The 16099-nt window shown below is 41.0% G+C and overlaps 1 protein-coding gene across 9 annotated transcripts in view; it reads left to right on the top strand.

Moving 5' to 3' along the window:
• Positions 1 to 6808, top strand: part of UBE3A (ubiquitin protein ligase E3A) — a 53635-nt gene extending 46827 nt beyond the window's left edge. For all 9 annotated transcript variants that reach the window (XM_065854317.2, XM_071813578.1, XM_065854324.2 and 6 more), the window contains 6 exons: positions 2103 to 2308; positions 3417 to 3581; positions 3967 to 4122; positions 4215 to 4288; positions 5146 to 5289; positions 5486 to 6808. In XM_065854317.2, coding sequence (XP_065710389.2) covers positions 2103 to 2308; positions 3417 to 3581; positions 3967 to 4122; positions 4215 to 4288; positions 5146 to 5289; positions 5486 to 5606 — 866 coding nt within the window. In that variant the 3' untranslated portion in view covers positions 5607 to 6808. The remainder of the gene's footprint in view (positions 1 to 2102; positions 2309 to 3416; positions 3582 to 3966; positions 4123 to 4214; positions 4289 to 5145; positions 5290 to 5485) is intronic.
• The last annotated feature ends 9291 nt before the right edge of the window (positions 6809 to 16099 follow it).

Below are 16099 nucleotides of genomic sequence, written 5' to 3' on the forward strand. Positions count from 1 at the left end.
CAAAGTGTGGCTTTTGTTGATTTGTAAACACTATATTTACCAGAGAAAATGAATGAAATCTTTAAACTGTAATTTAAAATGTCTGTCCTCTCATAGGTTTGTGTGAAGTGATGTTTATTGCTGTAATAGTTTCCTCGCCATTACATTTCAGTTGTTTTCATATTAAACTACCTTAAAGTTTTACTCAAAGGAGGCAATAACTCAGACAAAATATTAGATTTATGCCTAATAGTCACCATGGTAAAAGGGAAGAAGGAATAACTTCATATAATATTCCTTGCAACACTACACAATTGTTTTCCCTTATTGCAGCTTCCAGTTTCTTCTATTGTTTTATGATTATTTTAATGTACTATAGTCTTAATTTTGGTCAGTGAATAAAACATTGTGTTTCCAGATATGGATCTGGGTAAACTGTAAGTCCTTCATTATTGGGTGTTTGTTGGAGTTGTTTGTTTTGACTGTTCAGATCTTCCTTCATATTGCAGAAAGCACAACGCATTGCTTTTATTGTGCTAGTAATCCAGAGGTTACTACAGGCAATTAAGAAAATGGAATGCAGGCTTCTATTTAACATTTCTCCTATATATGCTTGTGTTTCTCACCCATTTCTGATTTCTAGTTGCCTTACCTCATATGTTAGTCTGTTATTTGCTGCTCTCCTAGTAGCTGAGCCTGTCCTCATACCTTACTGAGAAAAATAATCTTCAATTCTGTGGAATAGCCAGCGTCACTGAGTTTACAGTTCATTTCCTTACATGGAATGAGAATTCAAGCTATATCTCTTGGCTGAAGGTGATGTTTTCAGTCTTAGGTGTCATTTTGTGGCTCTGTTCATGTGGCTTTGTAATGAATTTGTACATCTCCATAGGTTGTAAACAAGCTTATCTTTTAAGATCTGATAAGATAAATCCTTGTGACAAATGTAGTTCACGTTCTTGACCATGTGCATGTGACTTCTGGTGTGTTGGGTGGAAGGAGCCTGGGCACTTCTCCTGAGGTTCTGCCGGCAAATGATGAAACTTAGATGTACCAGCAACAGGTCACTGGGACTACCCTTGTCCAGGGTGGTTTCTCTCCCTCTTCTTAACTCTGTGGGGTTTGCATTTGTCTTCCTTCAGTATCTGGTCAGGAAACAAGGGATTTTACTGTGGGGCTCATTTATTTACTTTATAGCCTGTACAAAACCTCTTGGTTTTGTAAGCACGAGCTAATCTAGTGGCTTGCTACAGCCAAAAGGGCAAGGGATACTTTGTCTTTCTTTGTATGGTCCTGTCTCCTCCCTCCAGGCCCTGGCATGTGCCAGTTCAGCTGTTTGAAACCTTCTGTGAGGGTGCTTAGCCTGTGGACTTGGCAGGAGATTGATCACCTGAAATAGTGAGCTGAATCAGAGAAAAGAACAGGGGAACAAAGCAAAACCTCTCCCTTTCAACAGTGAGAAGCTGTTAAAACTGCATCCCTCCTGTGAAACTATAGTCCATTGTTATAATACAGTTTCCCCTTCAGTTAAGATAGATGTGATAGCTGTAGTTTTGTGGAGTACCTTTAAACAAGCAAAAAAAATTATCTGTTAGGCATCTGACTCCAGGATCATACGTGATGGTTAATCCCTGCTCCATCATCACAGCTTCCAGTTCTGTAATAGAGCTGCATGTAGTCCTGTTCTAGTGCTGGAACTGGCCTGGAAAAGCCTTTGAGGAAAGGCTGTCACTTTATAGTCATTGGAGTTCTTCAGGATTATTTCATCCACGTGGTGTTTGTGTTCTTTTCTTGCACTGTTTTATTTATCAAAGTTACAATCTATGTTGAGGAAGTGCTGCTGGCTCGTCAGTACTGGAAGGGGAGGGAGGGTTGTGTATGTACAGCTTCAGTGGGCAGGGCAGGTTGGTGTATCACAGGTCTCCTGTGGGCTTTTAGTGGTAATGTGAGTAACAGTATTTTGAGCAGCTCCAAGTACATTAAGGTAAGTAGCTTCTCTGTGCCATTAAATTTAGTATAATGTTAAGTTAAACACATTATAGAGGCATTCTAATACAGATAGGTTTATAAAGGTATGTCATTTTTATTCAAATGTAACCATAATTGTTCAACATTTTTTACAGGGATGTTCACATACGATGAATCTACAAAACTGTTTTGGTTTAATCCGTCCTCTTTTGAAACTGAGGGTCAGTTTACACTGATTGGCATAGTACTGGGTCTGGCTATTTACAATAACTGTATACTGGATGTACATTTTCCCATGGTTGTCTACAGGAAGCTGATGGGTAAAAAAGGAACTTTCCGTGATCTGGCAGACTCTCATCCTGTAAGTTCATTATGTTCTTCGAGTTTATTAATGTATTTTCCATGTAGTGACTTAATCTGGATTTAAATTAAACACAAGATCACTGTCAGAAGTGGAAGTGAAGTAACCAGTCATTTGTGAGAAGAGTCTGTATTTGTGAAAATAAATTCATAAGCAATAAAACCTCTTACTGCATCTGGTTTGGAGGAGGTGGAATTGGCAAGTCAACAAATAGGGCTGGGTATCAATAAACCTGTGTTCTATTATTTTTTTTCCACATACTGCCTAAATTGCTTAATATCTCACTAAGTACTCTTAAGCATAAACTGTTATTAATTGTATCTTCCCAAAGAGAGAGATTTCTAAAATTAGACTATTTCTATAAAAAATGTGAAAGTAACAGTAGGCATTCAGAAGTGTGGTGTTTATATTGGTTTTTGTCTAAAGCAAGAGACAGATGAGGCAGCTTGTGAATATCCCTGCAGTCTGGGTATAGCAGGGAGAAAGGCTGCTTGCTCCTTTGAGTAGAGCAAAATCTTCAAGGTAATTTCAGATTCCACGTGGCAAATTCTTGTGATTTTTGTTTTATTTTTGTGCATAGATGTTTTCTTGCTTTAATGACTGCTCCATCCATGTTGTTGCTTCAAGATTACTTCCTAGTTTGATTGAGTTTTAAATTAAGATGTGGGAGATAAAAGCATGCTGCCTGAATTTTATCTGATATAAAACGCAGTGCTTGCTTTGATTTTTACACATATGTTCAGCTTACTAGTGTAATGTGTTCTGGATGCCGAAAGTAAACACAGTTTTGAAAGAGTTAAAAGAGGAAGAGATGATCAGTGGCTCTTAAGCTACAGGTCTGACCACTGGCATTTAGTAAGATTGCTGGGTACTGATAGGCTCTTGTTAGGGAGTTATCACTCGCCCCGTTTCTTTTTTTTTATCTTAATATCTCCTAATGGTTGTTTTTACAAACACTGAGCTTAATATGCCTTTGTTTGGACTGCTATGGGAGATCTTAGGTGACTTGTGTCATAGAAAGTAACAACCCATTTCATGTCTTCTGGTGTTACTCAGTGAAATCTGTTGAAACTTATTTACAACAGACATGTATTTCTTATTCTGTTAGGTTCTTTACCAGAGTTTGAGAGACTTGCTAGAGTATGAAGGAAGTGTGGAAGATGATATGATGATAACGTTTCAAATATCTCATACGGATCTCTTTGGCAATCCAATGATGCATGATTTAAAGGAAAACGGTGATAAAATTCCTATTACGAATGAAAATAGGAAGGTATGCTCAAATAATTCTTTTTAATGTAATCTGTAATTTTTAGATACTTCATGCAGAATTATGTAGTACTCTACATAGAGTTTTTTTCTCAGTTTAAATTTAAGTTTAAAAGCCTCGCTGTAGCACAATGCAGTTGTAAGCATAAAAGCCTTCACATTTAAGGAAAGCATCAATACATGCATACATAGCTTCTGGCTGTGGTGTTTGACCTGTTTGAGAAATATTTGAGGCTTGCTCCTTATTATTGCTGAGTAGAAGCAGTAAAAAGATAACCTATGTAGAATTACAGAATTAAATGTATTTTTAGGGTCTTATATTTTGGGGAGACACTTCAAGTGGCACATGTCAAAGTACTAACTTTTTTTGGGGGATTGTTTCCTTACAGGAATTTGTCAATCTGTATGCTGACTATATACTCAATAAATCAGTAGAAAAGCAGTTCAAGGCCTTTCGGAGAGGATTCCACATGGTGACCAATGAATCTCCTTTGAAATATTTATTTAGACCAGAGGAAATTGAATTACTTATTTGTGGAAGTAGGGTAAGAATCCTGAATGTACACCAGAAAGTGGAGCTTTTTTGAGCCTAAGTATATAATTAGTGGTCATTTTTACACATGTCATCTTCTTACAGAATTTAGATTTTCAAGCACTAGAAGAAACTACAGAATATGATGGTGGCTATACAAGAGACTCTCTTATTATTAGGTAATTTTTATTCTGATTTCTGAAAGATTAAAAGCACTTTACTTCCCTGTTTCTTCATAGTGAATTTAATATTGTAAGTTTTAGTATTTTTGTAGTCCTGGAGATGCAAGTGTCTTTTATGTATAATTTTGCTTTACACAAGTGCTGTCATTAGAAAAGCGTAGATAGCATAAGCATTGTCTTTAGCTTCCAGTGAGCTCTGGTAAAGCTTAAAAGGGATTTTTCCCCAGGTTTTTTTGTCTTTCTCTTATACCAAATAGTTAAATAATCCCCAGGATAAACAGGGATGTTTCAATAAACTACCACTGCTCTGCTGTACAAAAAAAGACAAACACTGAACTGCATGTGTAGAACTTTCTTCTTTAATGAGAAATGAAGTAGGTTTCATGTTTTTACCTTCTTGACCCCTCAACTAGAGAACTCTGAAGTCAAGGGTCAGAGAAATGTGCATCTTCAGTCCTCTAGACTTTGCCAAGTACTTCACTAGTGCCTGCTGGGGTAGAAAACCTTTGACAGCAGCTGGGTTTGTTTACTATGGTGCTTAAGAAGGTGGGAGGAATGGATGGTTTAGTGGAGCCAGTATAATTCTTTAGGAAAAAGGAATAATAAAGGAAGAATATTTGCAGATCAGTTATCAACCAAACTGACAAGTGTTTTGGTGGTATTTCTGATTTCTAATTCTGAATCTCATCGATCGGTGAATACATTGCATTTGTAAACCAAAACTGACAATTTGTACATTTGATGTTAAGATTGATTAGAATTACTAAACCTTCAAAGTTCAATTACTTTTGAACGTCTCGTTTATACCACAGGAAGTTCTCGGTTTACTTACTTTTTGATTTCTTCCTTGGTAGGGAATTCTGGGAAATAGTCCATTCATTTACAGATGAACAGAAAAGACTATTCTTACAGTTTACAACAGGCACAGACAGAGCCCCCGTGGGAGGACTTGGAAAGTTAAAGATGATCATAGCCAAAAATGGCCCAGATACAGAGAGGTAAAAAGAAAATAAATTACATTTTGCTTGTTTGTTTATAAATGGCAGCAAGTTCTGTGCTATTAATTTAATAACATAGTTAAATCTGTGTCATTATTTTGGATTTGTGAAATAGCAATGTATTTCTTTGCATGTTCAGAGTGTTCCCAGATCTGAATTATTTTTTTTTTCTTGTTTTGTTTTGTTTTCCCCACAGGTTACCTACATCTCACACATGCTTTAATGTACTTTTGCTTCCGGAGTACTCAAGCAAAGAAAAGCTTAAAGAAAGATTATTGAAGGCCATCACATATGCCAAAGGATTTGGCATGCTGTAATAAATATAACAAAAGGGATTAAAAAAATGATGGTGATGATGTCCCTGTCCAAAAAGGCCATAAGATAGTGAGCTACAGTAGTCACCTGTGTTTGTGCCTCCCTTCTTTACTGGGGACATTGGGCTGGAACAGCAGATTTCAGCTGCTTATATGAACAAAATCTTTATTTTTTCTTTTAGCGTGAAAGTGTTACATATTCTTTCACTTGTATGTACAGAGAGGTTTTCCTGAATATTTATTTTAAGGGTTAAATCACTTTTGCTTGTGTTTATTACTGCTTGAAGTTGAGCCTTTTTGAGTATTTACAAGAAAACAAACTGTACTCTCCCAAGGAAAATATTGCCATCATTTGTAGACCATGTAACCTTCAAGTATGTGCTATATTTTTGTCCCTGTATCTAATCAAATCAAGAACTGTACTTTTGGAAGAGTTTGCTTTTGAAACTTGAAGTCTTGGAAAACAGTGTGATGCAATTACTGCTGTTCTAGCCCCCAAAGAGTTTCTGTGCAAAATCTTAAGAATCAATAAAGATGGAAGGGAGAACTTGGAATGTTAAATTGCAGCCTTGAGAACTTTACTTTAGTCACAGCACAACAATTAAAATTCATTTCACTATATGTTGTCTTCACATGTCTTGTAATAAACTGTGTTTTTAATTAGGAAACATTTCTTAGCATATGAAAGGGTAGAAATTTTAATTACTTTTTTTTTCAAAGAGATGTTTACTGGGGAAAGTGCATTTTCAACTGAACAGCTTTAGAGTAGGGAGTGAAGTGTTTGGAAAAAAGATAGGAAGTTTTTGCTATATTATAAACAAAGCATGTGGAAGTGCACTTAAAATGAAGTTTTGCTCTTAATTGCCTATTATGTTGACATTTTAAATAGACAATCCAAAGTCTTCCCTACATGTTATGTCATCACCATTTATTGAATGAATTGTCGTTCCTGCTTATCAAGGCACATGATCAGTGTTGCAACATAATCTTAAAGGGATGGCTACTGTATTTTAATCTCATCTAAGAATGAGCAAAATTGAACAATATTAAACGTAAGGCCTACTTCATGTTGTACACTTCCAACCATTAAATAAACTGTTAGAAAGTAAGTACTAAGGTTATGTTCATCTACTACATAAAGTATTCAGTAGGTTTTTAATTTAACTCTACAAATCATATCAGAAATAAATCCTTTACCTTTCGTAGTCTGTGTTTAATGTTAATTTCTCCTGTTGCAATATCTGATAAAGGGATTATGCGTTTTTAAGTGAAGACATAACTGGCATATCTCTTTTGCAATGCAAGCTGCAGCAGATGTGCAGAGCTGAGCTTGTGCCTTGACAATTGCTCTAACTGATTGCTACCGATCAGACCCATGACTGTGTGGAATTGGCATTAAAAGGTGTAGTTTTGAAATCATTGGAGGAAGAAAAGATGTTTTTCAGGACTATTTTAATAAATTCTTTCCAGTAATAGAAGCAGACAACTGTTATGTAACTACGATGCTGAATAAACCAGTGACCTTTTTTCACCACGGTTCAGTGAAAAAGAAAACAAGTGACTTCCTTACTTTGATAAATTGGATATTAAATTATTTGATAAGAAAACATTGTAGCACAGCATCATTTGAGGGTTACAGGTACGTAAAACTCTGCAGAAGTGAACCGTAGTGATGTGAGGTCCAGCTATGTTCCCCTCTCAAATCCAAGCTGATGTGAGACAGCCTGGACCTGACACTTGCTGGGGAGGGAGAGGTGCTGGCTGTATTCTGGTCTTTGATCTCCAGATGGTGCTTAGGGCATGATGTCTTCTTGAACGTTCACCTTGCTGCATGTCCTTGAAGAGGACAACGCAAGATACCCTACCTCTGTCAGGCGGTTGACAGCGACGTTTGCCGATACCTTCAGGTTTGGGGCATCTTTTACTGTAGGTGGTATGAACAAGATTTGCCAAGTGCCTTGAGGTATTTCCTCACAAGTGCGACCCACATTGTGTACATACTATGGCAGTAGTCTAATGTTAAGTTGTATCCCCATAACTTATGTAGCTGTGGATGGTGGTTGTGCCCAGCTGACTAGTGTGTAAGATTTGTGTTGGCTTTTTTTTAATATAGGTCCAGAAGCTGGACAGACAGTGTAATTGGATAGCGATGCAAAGTTCTCTAGATGAGATGCTGACATTGTAAATCTACTTTTTCAGTTTTCCTTTAGCATTAAGATTAAAATAATACATAATTGTATTGGCCTTTAAAAGCATAAGTTGCTTTTCAAGGAATCATTTTCAGGTAAGATACAAGTACTTCATGTTTGATAGATTTCCCATTTAAATATTAACTGCCTCCTCCAAAATTCCACTGTATTGAAACCTTATCTCCCTAGCAGTGTTATAAATGTGCTAATTGTCCAGCAGCAGTAGATAAGGTTTAAAATAAATCTTGATGTCTTGTATCTGCTGGCTGTTCTGCCCTACAGAAGTTCCAGTCAGCCTTCTGTTGTTTGAAAAGTTTGTCAAAGTGGGGAAAATGCCATTTTAAGTTGTGGTTTTTTTGTTTTTGTTTTTTTTTTTTTTTTCCTGGGCTCCAGGGACACCTGGAATGTTTTTTGCCCTCACTCTTCCATCAGTTTTGCAGATTTTTAGGTGTCCAAAGCTTACCTCAGAAACCTAGGTGTACTTCTGTCACTGAAATATCTCTCAAGTGAGACAGATGACTCCTTCTAAGGTTGCAGTCTGATACCAGTGTACTGGTGCTCTCTCCTTGAGGGGTCCTTAATATGTTAACAAGAAAATACTTGGAGCATCTCAGCATTGTCTCATTTGACAAGTGATAAATGCCTCTTTGAGCATATCCTTCTGCACCCTAATAGACTGCCAAGATGCTTCCAGCCTTGGTGCGAAGGAGACTTCAGGTTTTTTTGGTATCATATGCCTCAAAAATGATAAGAATAGTAGAAGATACAGTACTTAAGACAATTCTTTTCAGTGTAAAAATATGACATTTTTTCAGATTTAATTAAGAGTGAAGGGATAGTGTTGTTTAGCTCTAAGGTACATTAGTGCACAATTCCATATGAACAGAGCATCACCTTTTAAAAGATGAAAGCTTTTGTTTGTTGCCAAAAAGATTTCAGGAACAGCCATTAGGAGTGAGCACGGTCCAGTTAACTAAGGGATAGCGTTTTGTGAATTCTGACTGGGCTTCTCCTCTGTTTGGTGGGCATTAGCTTGAGAGGGGACTGTGGTAGCCACAGATGCTCTCCATCCTGTGCTTTGAGGAAAGCTGGTGCTGGAATGGGCTGGTGATGAGCCTGGAGCTGCAAGCAGCTCTGTGTTGAGCAGTCCATGCCTCTCATCCAACAGTGGTCCTCATTGCTCGAGCAGGAGCTTCAAACCACATCTCATACCACGCAGGTGTGAGGTACCTGCTGGGCTGAGCCTCCAGGTCACCTGCAGCGTGGACTCACCCTGCACTTGCCTCAAGTTTCTACTCTGGAGCAGGGACTGGGACACAGGTTTCTGTGCTGCTGAGGTTCAGCAGGAGGACAACTCTCAGAATACCAGCTTTAAGGTGCTGCCCTGGCACTGTTGTAGCCACTTAGCTCAAGGTAAATTTTTAATCTCACCAGAGGATTAGAAATTTCCTGGTTGTCTCAAGAATTTTCAGGACGAAGATAATTCAATCAGGCTGAATGTTTGAGCTGTGCCTTATTTATTATGCAGAACAGCTCCAGAGTTTCAGCCTGCAAGATGGAGCAGGACCTTCTTCCAAGTTCAGTGATGCAATATCAAGTCTTTCCTGACAAGAGCTAGTTTTTTATGGTTAGTCTCAGAATCACAAGGGTTGGTGATAAGTCACCTACAGTTCCCATTTGTACTTATGCACAACTTTAATTAGACTTTGAGAATTACTCAAGTGATTGAACTTGTTGTCACAAGATTCATAAGACCATCAGGGACTTGAAATTAATTTTATTAAGAAATTCAGTTTTATGCCATATCATAGATGTGACACTGCTTTGGAAGTAGAGTTGGTTCTGGTATTTGCCGTTAGACAAGTTGCTTCTTATCCAGATTAATTCACGTGGTAAACCCATGAAATAATGGCATGTACTTTTCCACAGTGCTCCATCTAAAAATGTCTTTAGCTGTTGATTTTTATTTTTTTTTTAATTAAAAAAATTTAAAAGGTTGTCTTGCTGCCGGATTTCTCGAAGCTCTGTGACCTCAGCTGTTTGTGCAGCAGTAAGGTTTCTGTTTTCATGACTTTGCCATCACCAGGTTACCCAGTGAGGTGCTGACCTGCAGCCGGAGGGCTTTCCTGCCACTGCGTTGGTGTCCTGGTGTACCACCTTGTCACCGAACGTGGGGATCTCCCTCCTGTTCGCCCAGAAGTTTCCACTGTGTCTTTAGTTGAGTTTCTGGTAAGTGGCAGCGTGACCAGGCCCCTGATGGGGGCAGCTCATCCACTGCAACTGCAGAGCGGATGGGACTGGCCAGCTTGTTGAAAGCTGCTGTGACAGAATCCCTGGGGAGCAGAAAAAGCAACTTTTCCTTGCTGTGTCCATGGATTGTACCTCCTGCAAGCTTTGCTCTCTGAAGAGCAGAACATGGGATATGGTGGGTGTTGGTTTGGGTTCCCATATTCTCGAACGGAAGAATTTTGTAGGTGTAAGATTGCAGGTAGAAAAGGATCTTTGAAAACCACAACCATTTTTTTGTTTTCCCCTCAGAAAAATGTAGTAATTCTTTCACTTGGATGTCAATTCTCATTTTTCTGAGACCTACTGTATGAAACGTTGATCCTTCTTTTGCAATGGCTGGTTTATGGGATGGGAGCAGGGCTTGGCTGGAGAACTCATATTGGCTGGCAGGGCAAGTGCAACAGTGAGATGGGAGAGGAGGAGAGGAAGGGGCTGGGTTGGCAGAAAAACAGTGACTAGGGGAGAAGAGAAGCAGTTAGAAAATGAGTTCTGATTGAGAAAGAGAAGAAGTTGGAGGAGTGTTTTGGCTCTTTTTTTAACTGAAAGGAGGGTTGTAAAGGATCTTTGGAAGACAAGGGCTGTCAGGAAGGTGGTTTTGATTGCAGACATGCTGCTTTGCCATAAACAAGCGTGATTTTGTTCTGCAGTTCATCCAGAATGTAGTCCTGATAAATAATTGAAGTCTACCTTGTACACTGGTGTTTATGGATGTCTACTGCTCAATAGATGCCCTCCTTTGGAATTTCTAGGTGGGGAAATTTCTAAGAGATGAGGACATCAGTGATACATGTAGAAGGCAGGAATCATTATTCTGTTTCAGGATAATAAAATGGCATTAGGAACTGCTGTGTTAACTTCCTGGGTAGGTTCGTGCATAGTTTTGAGACTTAAAAATAAAACTAGGGCTGTCTCTGAAAGCTGAGCAGTGATTGCTGGGGTGGGACTTCTGCCTTGGGAAGAACAGGCAGCACAGCTGAACTTCAAACAGCTGCACAGGCAGGGGTGCTGCTGCTCATGCGACTGGTACCAAGCAACATCAAGTGAAGGTAAAACTGCAACAGCTTGAAGATTTGTGACTGAACTGTTGTCACATGTAAAACTGACGTGAAGCCTTTCTTCTTAATGTCACCAGAAGCTCCAGTGTCTGTTTCTGCTGTGCCAGTGGGTTCATGTACAGAGAAAAAACTTGAAATTCATCTTCCCACTACATCATTTTGCTTCCAGATCTGTACAGTGCAGCAGTGCGAGCAACAATGCTCACAAGTAACTGCCTTTAAATTGACAACTAGTTGAATATTCCTGTTCAAAGTTTTGCACAGTTGTCCATTATGTGCTGCTACATGTGATTGAATTACTTCCTTTTGCAGGGACTCAGTGTTTGAGTGGCAGAGGGTAAAGATCAGGTGAACTAACATGATATGATCAAGGATTTTTTAATTATTTCCTAATGTAATGGATTTTAATGTTTTTAAAAGGGGGGGCGGGGAACAGCACTGCAATGTTTCCTAGATGAAAGCACGCTTTTCTAAAGAAAAATCTCACTTGTACTATGTACACCAATTTTTAATTTTTTTTTTTAAATCAAGCATTATCCGTGCATGAGGAAACCTACGAACTTTGTAGTACATCACTCAACACTGATACTTTATTTTTAAAAAGCAACACATGCTTCTTTGTGATCATCTGATAAGGGTGGTTCTTTGGCCAATTTCTTTCAAACCTCTCTGGAGGGGGGTGGGTCTTGTATTCCCATGGATATCCTTTCTATCGAAGCTCCTATCCAGCTGCTTTGGATTAGGGCTGCAGCTGCTGTGCTCTGCCCTTGCCAGACTGTATTATCTGCCCTGACTGTAGCACCCAGCCCAGGCAGGAGCATCACTGCTGCACCAGGACTTGTTCCGGAGGGTTGTCCTCGCAGATTTTTGAAGGTGATTGTGCTCCAGACCTGCAGCTTCCTGGCTAAGCACTTTGGTAATCCAAGCCAGCTTCCTTGTTGGCTTTGCTTTAGGAGAAGACCTTCTTGGTGTCTCAGCCCCAGGAAGGTTTTGCTGGATCTGGGACTCTGTTTCTGGGACCACCTGCTGCTGCTGTGGCCACCTTCAGAGGATGGTTTTAGTGCCTTCTCACTCTTTTGTGCTTTTGGCTTCTGAAGAGACAGCAGGTGGCCTGCAGCCACTGCTCTCAGCTGCTGTGTCCCACTGCAGGCCAGCAGTTGCAATGGGGGAAGCTGGAGGTGCAGAAGCACTGGTGATGTTGCCTCTGAGCCTCACTGCTGCAGGGCTGGGGCTAGTGAAAATGGGCTGTTTCAGCAGTTTCTTACCCAACATCTGCAAGGTGGGAGCCTCCAGCAGCCGTATTCTGCGGTTTTTCAACTTTCTTCTTGCAATCTCCCATCCTAAAGCTGGTTATAGCTGGTGGAATCTCCCAGTGGCTGACAGCAGCATCATTTGGTCTCATCACCTCTCTGCATTTTTTTTTTTTTTCCGCCTTTATACAGGCAAGAGTGAAGCCCTATAGGTCTGAAACCTGTACGTAGTAGGTAGCTCTGCTGTGCTACACAATGCTTCTCCCCCCTTGGCACCAGCAATGGCTGGGGAGGGGGACCATGCTCTGCTGGAGACATCCCGGTTGCTGGTTCTGGCCACCAAAGTTTTGCTGTAAATTAACTGTAGAAAACTGATCAATAGGAAGAGGATTCTCCATCTGCTTTCTTCTGTGTCTCTTCTGTTAACAGCCTCTCTTCCCCAGTGGCAGCAAGCTGAGCTGACCAGGGCTTCTCTCAGCTGCAGTTCTGAGCTGCTGCCGGCTGCCCTGTGGTGCTGTGTGGCTCTTTCCTCGCTCCTCCTTCCTCATCACACTCATCCTCCTTCAGCTGCCAGCGCTTGCAGCCGGTGCAGTTAGGTTGTGGCAGGTTTGAAACCTTTTCAAAGTGGTCGGCCTTGAAACCCTGAACTGAAAGAGTTTTGCTTGGGGCAGCTCCTCTGTCAATCTACCCAGTAGCTGGGAGCTTCACCCTTTCTGTCAGCGCTCAGGTCTGAGCCACGCATGGAGGAACCTGGCCCTGGCTGACGGGATAAATGAGCTGTGGTAGCAACTGCTGTGTTTGGAAAGGCATGAGGTGCTTTCCTAGAAATGCTCTGCAGCTTTTTGTTGCTAGACAGAAGTCTTTTTCCCTAACCTTCATGCCAGTGTAGTCAGAGGTAGCTGTGTTATTGCAAGGAGATGAGGCATTTGGTTGTCAGTAGTCACAATCCATTAAAAAAACCCCTCTAGATCATTTTCTTCACCATGATGTGCCCAAAATCGCCGCTGTTGAGAGTCTTCCTTGTGCCTGAGCACTGTGCCAAGTACCCATGAACAAGCAGCCCTGAGGACTTGCTTTAAATGACCTAAATCTGCAAATAATTTGAAAATAGAGGGAACCCACTGACGCTTGGTTTGGATGAATTATCGGCACTGTTCTGCAAGTAAAATACGCTTCAGTGAGGGATTGGCAATTGATTTTTCTAAAAAGAGTAGATCTTTGCAGCACAATTGGTTTGATTCATCAGCCCTGGAGGCAAGCTGTGCCAGGAAAAAAAAGAAAAAATCCATTTGTGCTTCTATATATTCTTCCCTGGAAAAGCAGTTAGTGCCTGTGAGCTTTTGCTTTGCCTCAGGTGTAGTGACTGCTGTGGGGTGGCTCCACTTCCAGGGTGACAGAAAAATAACTGTTAAGAACATAATGTTGTGGTGTCTTTTTCTTGAAACTGCCAGAAATGACATGTCAAAGCAGACAAAAAGCTGAGAAATTTACAACTATTCGTCAAACTGCCCATCAGTCTGCAATACAGTTGTGCTCTCCAGTTTTCCACGTTACTGTTCTGCAGTTGCTCTGTTAAAGAAATACTGATACCAGCCATGACAAACATTAAGAAAAATTGAATAGCCAACCATAAGCGAATTTTTTTCATGTTTCTGCACTTCTGTGTTTAGTAACCAACTGCTAATTTACCTGCACAAGTAAGACAGGCCTCTGCTAGAGCTGGACGGGGTCCTCCTTGGCCTCTTGGGAGGAGAAGCCTTTGGCGTGGCAGCTGTAGCCATTGACGCTGCGTCCTGCGCTCTCCCTGCAGCAGCTGAACGGAAGCGGTAAAGCTAATGAATCACAGAATCATTTGGTGGGGAAAGGCCTTTAGGATCATTGAGTAAGAGGAAGAAATATCTTCCTGAGAACTGCTGCTGTTTCTGGAGTAAAGCTAATGTTTGTGTTCATTCTTGAAGCTGAGGACACCCTGCTGTCCTGCTCTTGAGGTTATAGAAACTCATTTTACTTAAATAATGCGATTCTTCCCTTCCCTCCTCACTCCACTCTTGGGTTGCAGAGCAGGGAGGATTGCAAACACAGAACAGCAGAATTTTATTTTCCACAGTAAAGCTGCAAGGCCAGTTGGCAGCAGCAAGGCCCAGCCTTTGATTTGTGAGCTGGGAAGGGCTGCGAAATATGAATTTCAGAAACAAAAGGCCCAGCTGTTTTTAGACCCAGGACTTGCATGTGTTTCCCTCCCCCTCCATCCAAGGCAGAATGGAAGGGAGCAGGGCTGCTCCATCCTGCTGCTAAGGACTCCCCAGGCAGCAGCCTCCTTGGGCTTGAAGGGAGAGGGGAGTTCCATCAGGAGAGCTGCCACAGCTGAAGTCTTGTGCTTTAGCTCCCTGTACAGTTGCCAGACACATTTAGTGCATAATTCATTTTGCTCTCAGGGATACAACAAAGGGATTTTATGAATGCTAAATTCTATAAACAAGGGGTCAATTCTTTGTCTGTTCCAGGATGGAAACATGAAGAGAAGAGCCTGGGACTTTGAAGCCAAGTGAAGTACAAATGCTGTCATCTCACAGATCTTCAGGATGAAGAGCAGCTCTCCTGTCGTCAGCCTGAGCGTTATCTCGTTGGACAACCTGGCCTTGGTTTGGCCTGTGAAACCCTCTCCCATCAATGTGTCTTCCAATCAGCAACATGGGGACCAGTTCAGAGAAAGCACTAATGCTTTTGCAGAGGAAAGGAAACGAGCAGTTTGTTTCTTAATGTAAAGCAGAGCCCTCTCTGCTTGTAGGTTAATAAAACTGTAAAGCAGGTACCTGAGAGAAAATAATTCAATGCAGAAGCTGTTTCTTCCCTGAGCTGTTTCTGCAGAAAGGGCTGCACAGCCAAGCTCCCCCCGCTTGGCTGCATGTGAGGGGTTTTCTGTACACACACACCCCCCTTGCTACTGTTCTGCTGTCACCACTATTTCTGTTGTCTTAGTTCACTGAATTTTCCAGAATAGAGCTTTCTACTGTTTAAAAAAAAAAAAAATCAGTAAAATAATAGTAGGGATGGGTGCTGCTATTGAGAGCACTTTAGAGAGTAGCAAGACCTGAATCGTTTGCTGTTATGGAGCAGGGCCTGTGATTTGAGGCCCCAGTGGTAGGTGACATGTGCGTGCGAGTAGCAGAAATCTGCAACGACTTTTATTTCTTCTGGACAAAGTGCCATCCCCCCTGTGCTGCCCTGCATGGAGCTGGGGAAGGGGCAACTGGAGAAGAAGGGCAGCAGCAGGAGGAGCCCAGCACCCCCAGGGTGGTGGTTGGGCTCTTGTGCCCATGTGGGACCTGCAAACACAGTGATGGTGTCAAAACTGGGCACGGGACCAAAGCAGTGTGCTGGCTGCTCTAGAATGAGGGGTGAACACCACCCCTGCCACTTGGTTTTCTGTCACTTCATCTCTCTGCTCCAGCTAATGATTTTTCTGGGCCATGAAATATTGGTGTGACCAAAGTCTGTCACAAAATGCTAAAATCCAGAGGGACATGGATAAGAGAAAACACAGAGTTGCCTGAATGTTACTCAGAATATTTTAATGTACATGCTGTAACCACATTAAAGAAGGGGAAACATCTTAAAGAGATGAAAGGTGTCAAAGATGTGGTTTCATCATGCCAAAAGCTGTATATTTCAAAGTGACTGAAGCCAACAGGATAAAAATAGCTCTTCTTCTG

This window comes from Patagioenas fasciata, chromosome 1 (genome assembly GCF_037038585.1).
Source record: "Patagioenas fasciata isolate bPatFas1 chromosome 1, bPatFas1.hap1, whole genome shotgun sequence".
Taxonomy (NCBI): Eukaryota; Metazoa; Chordata; class Aves; order Columbiformes; family Columbidae; genus Patagioenas; species Patagioenas fasciata.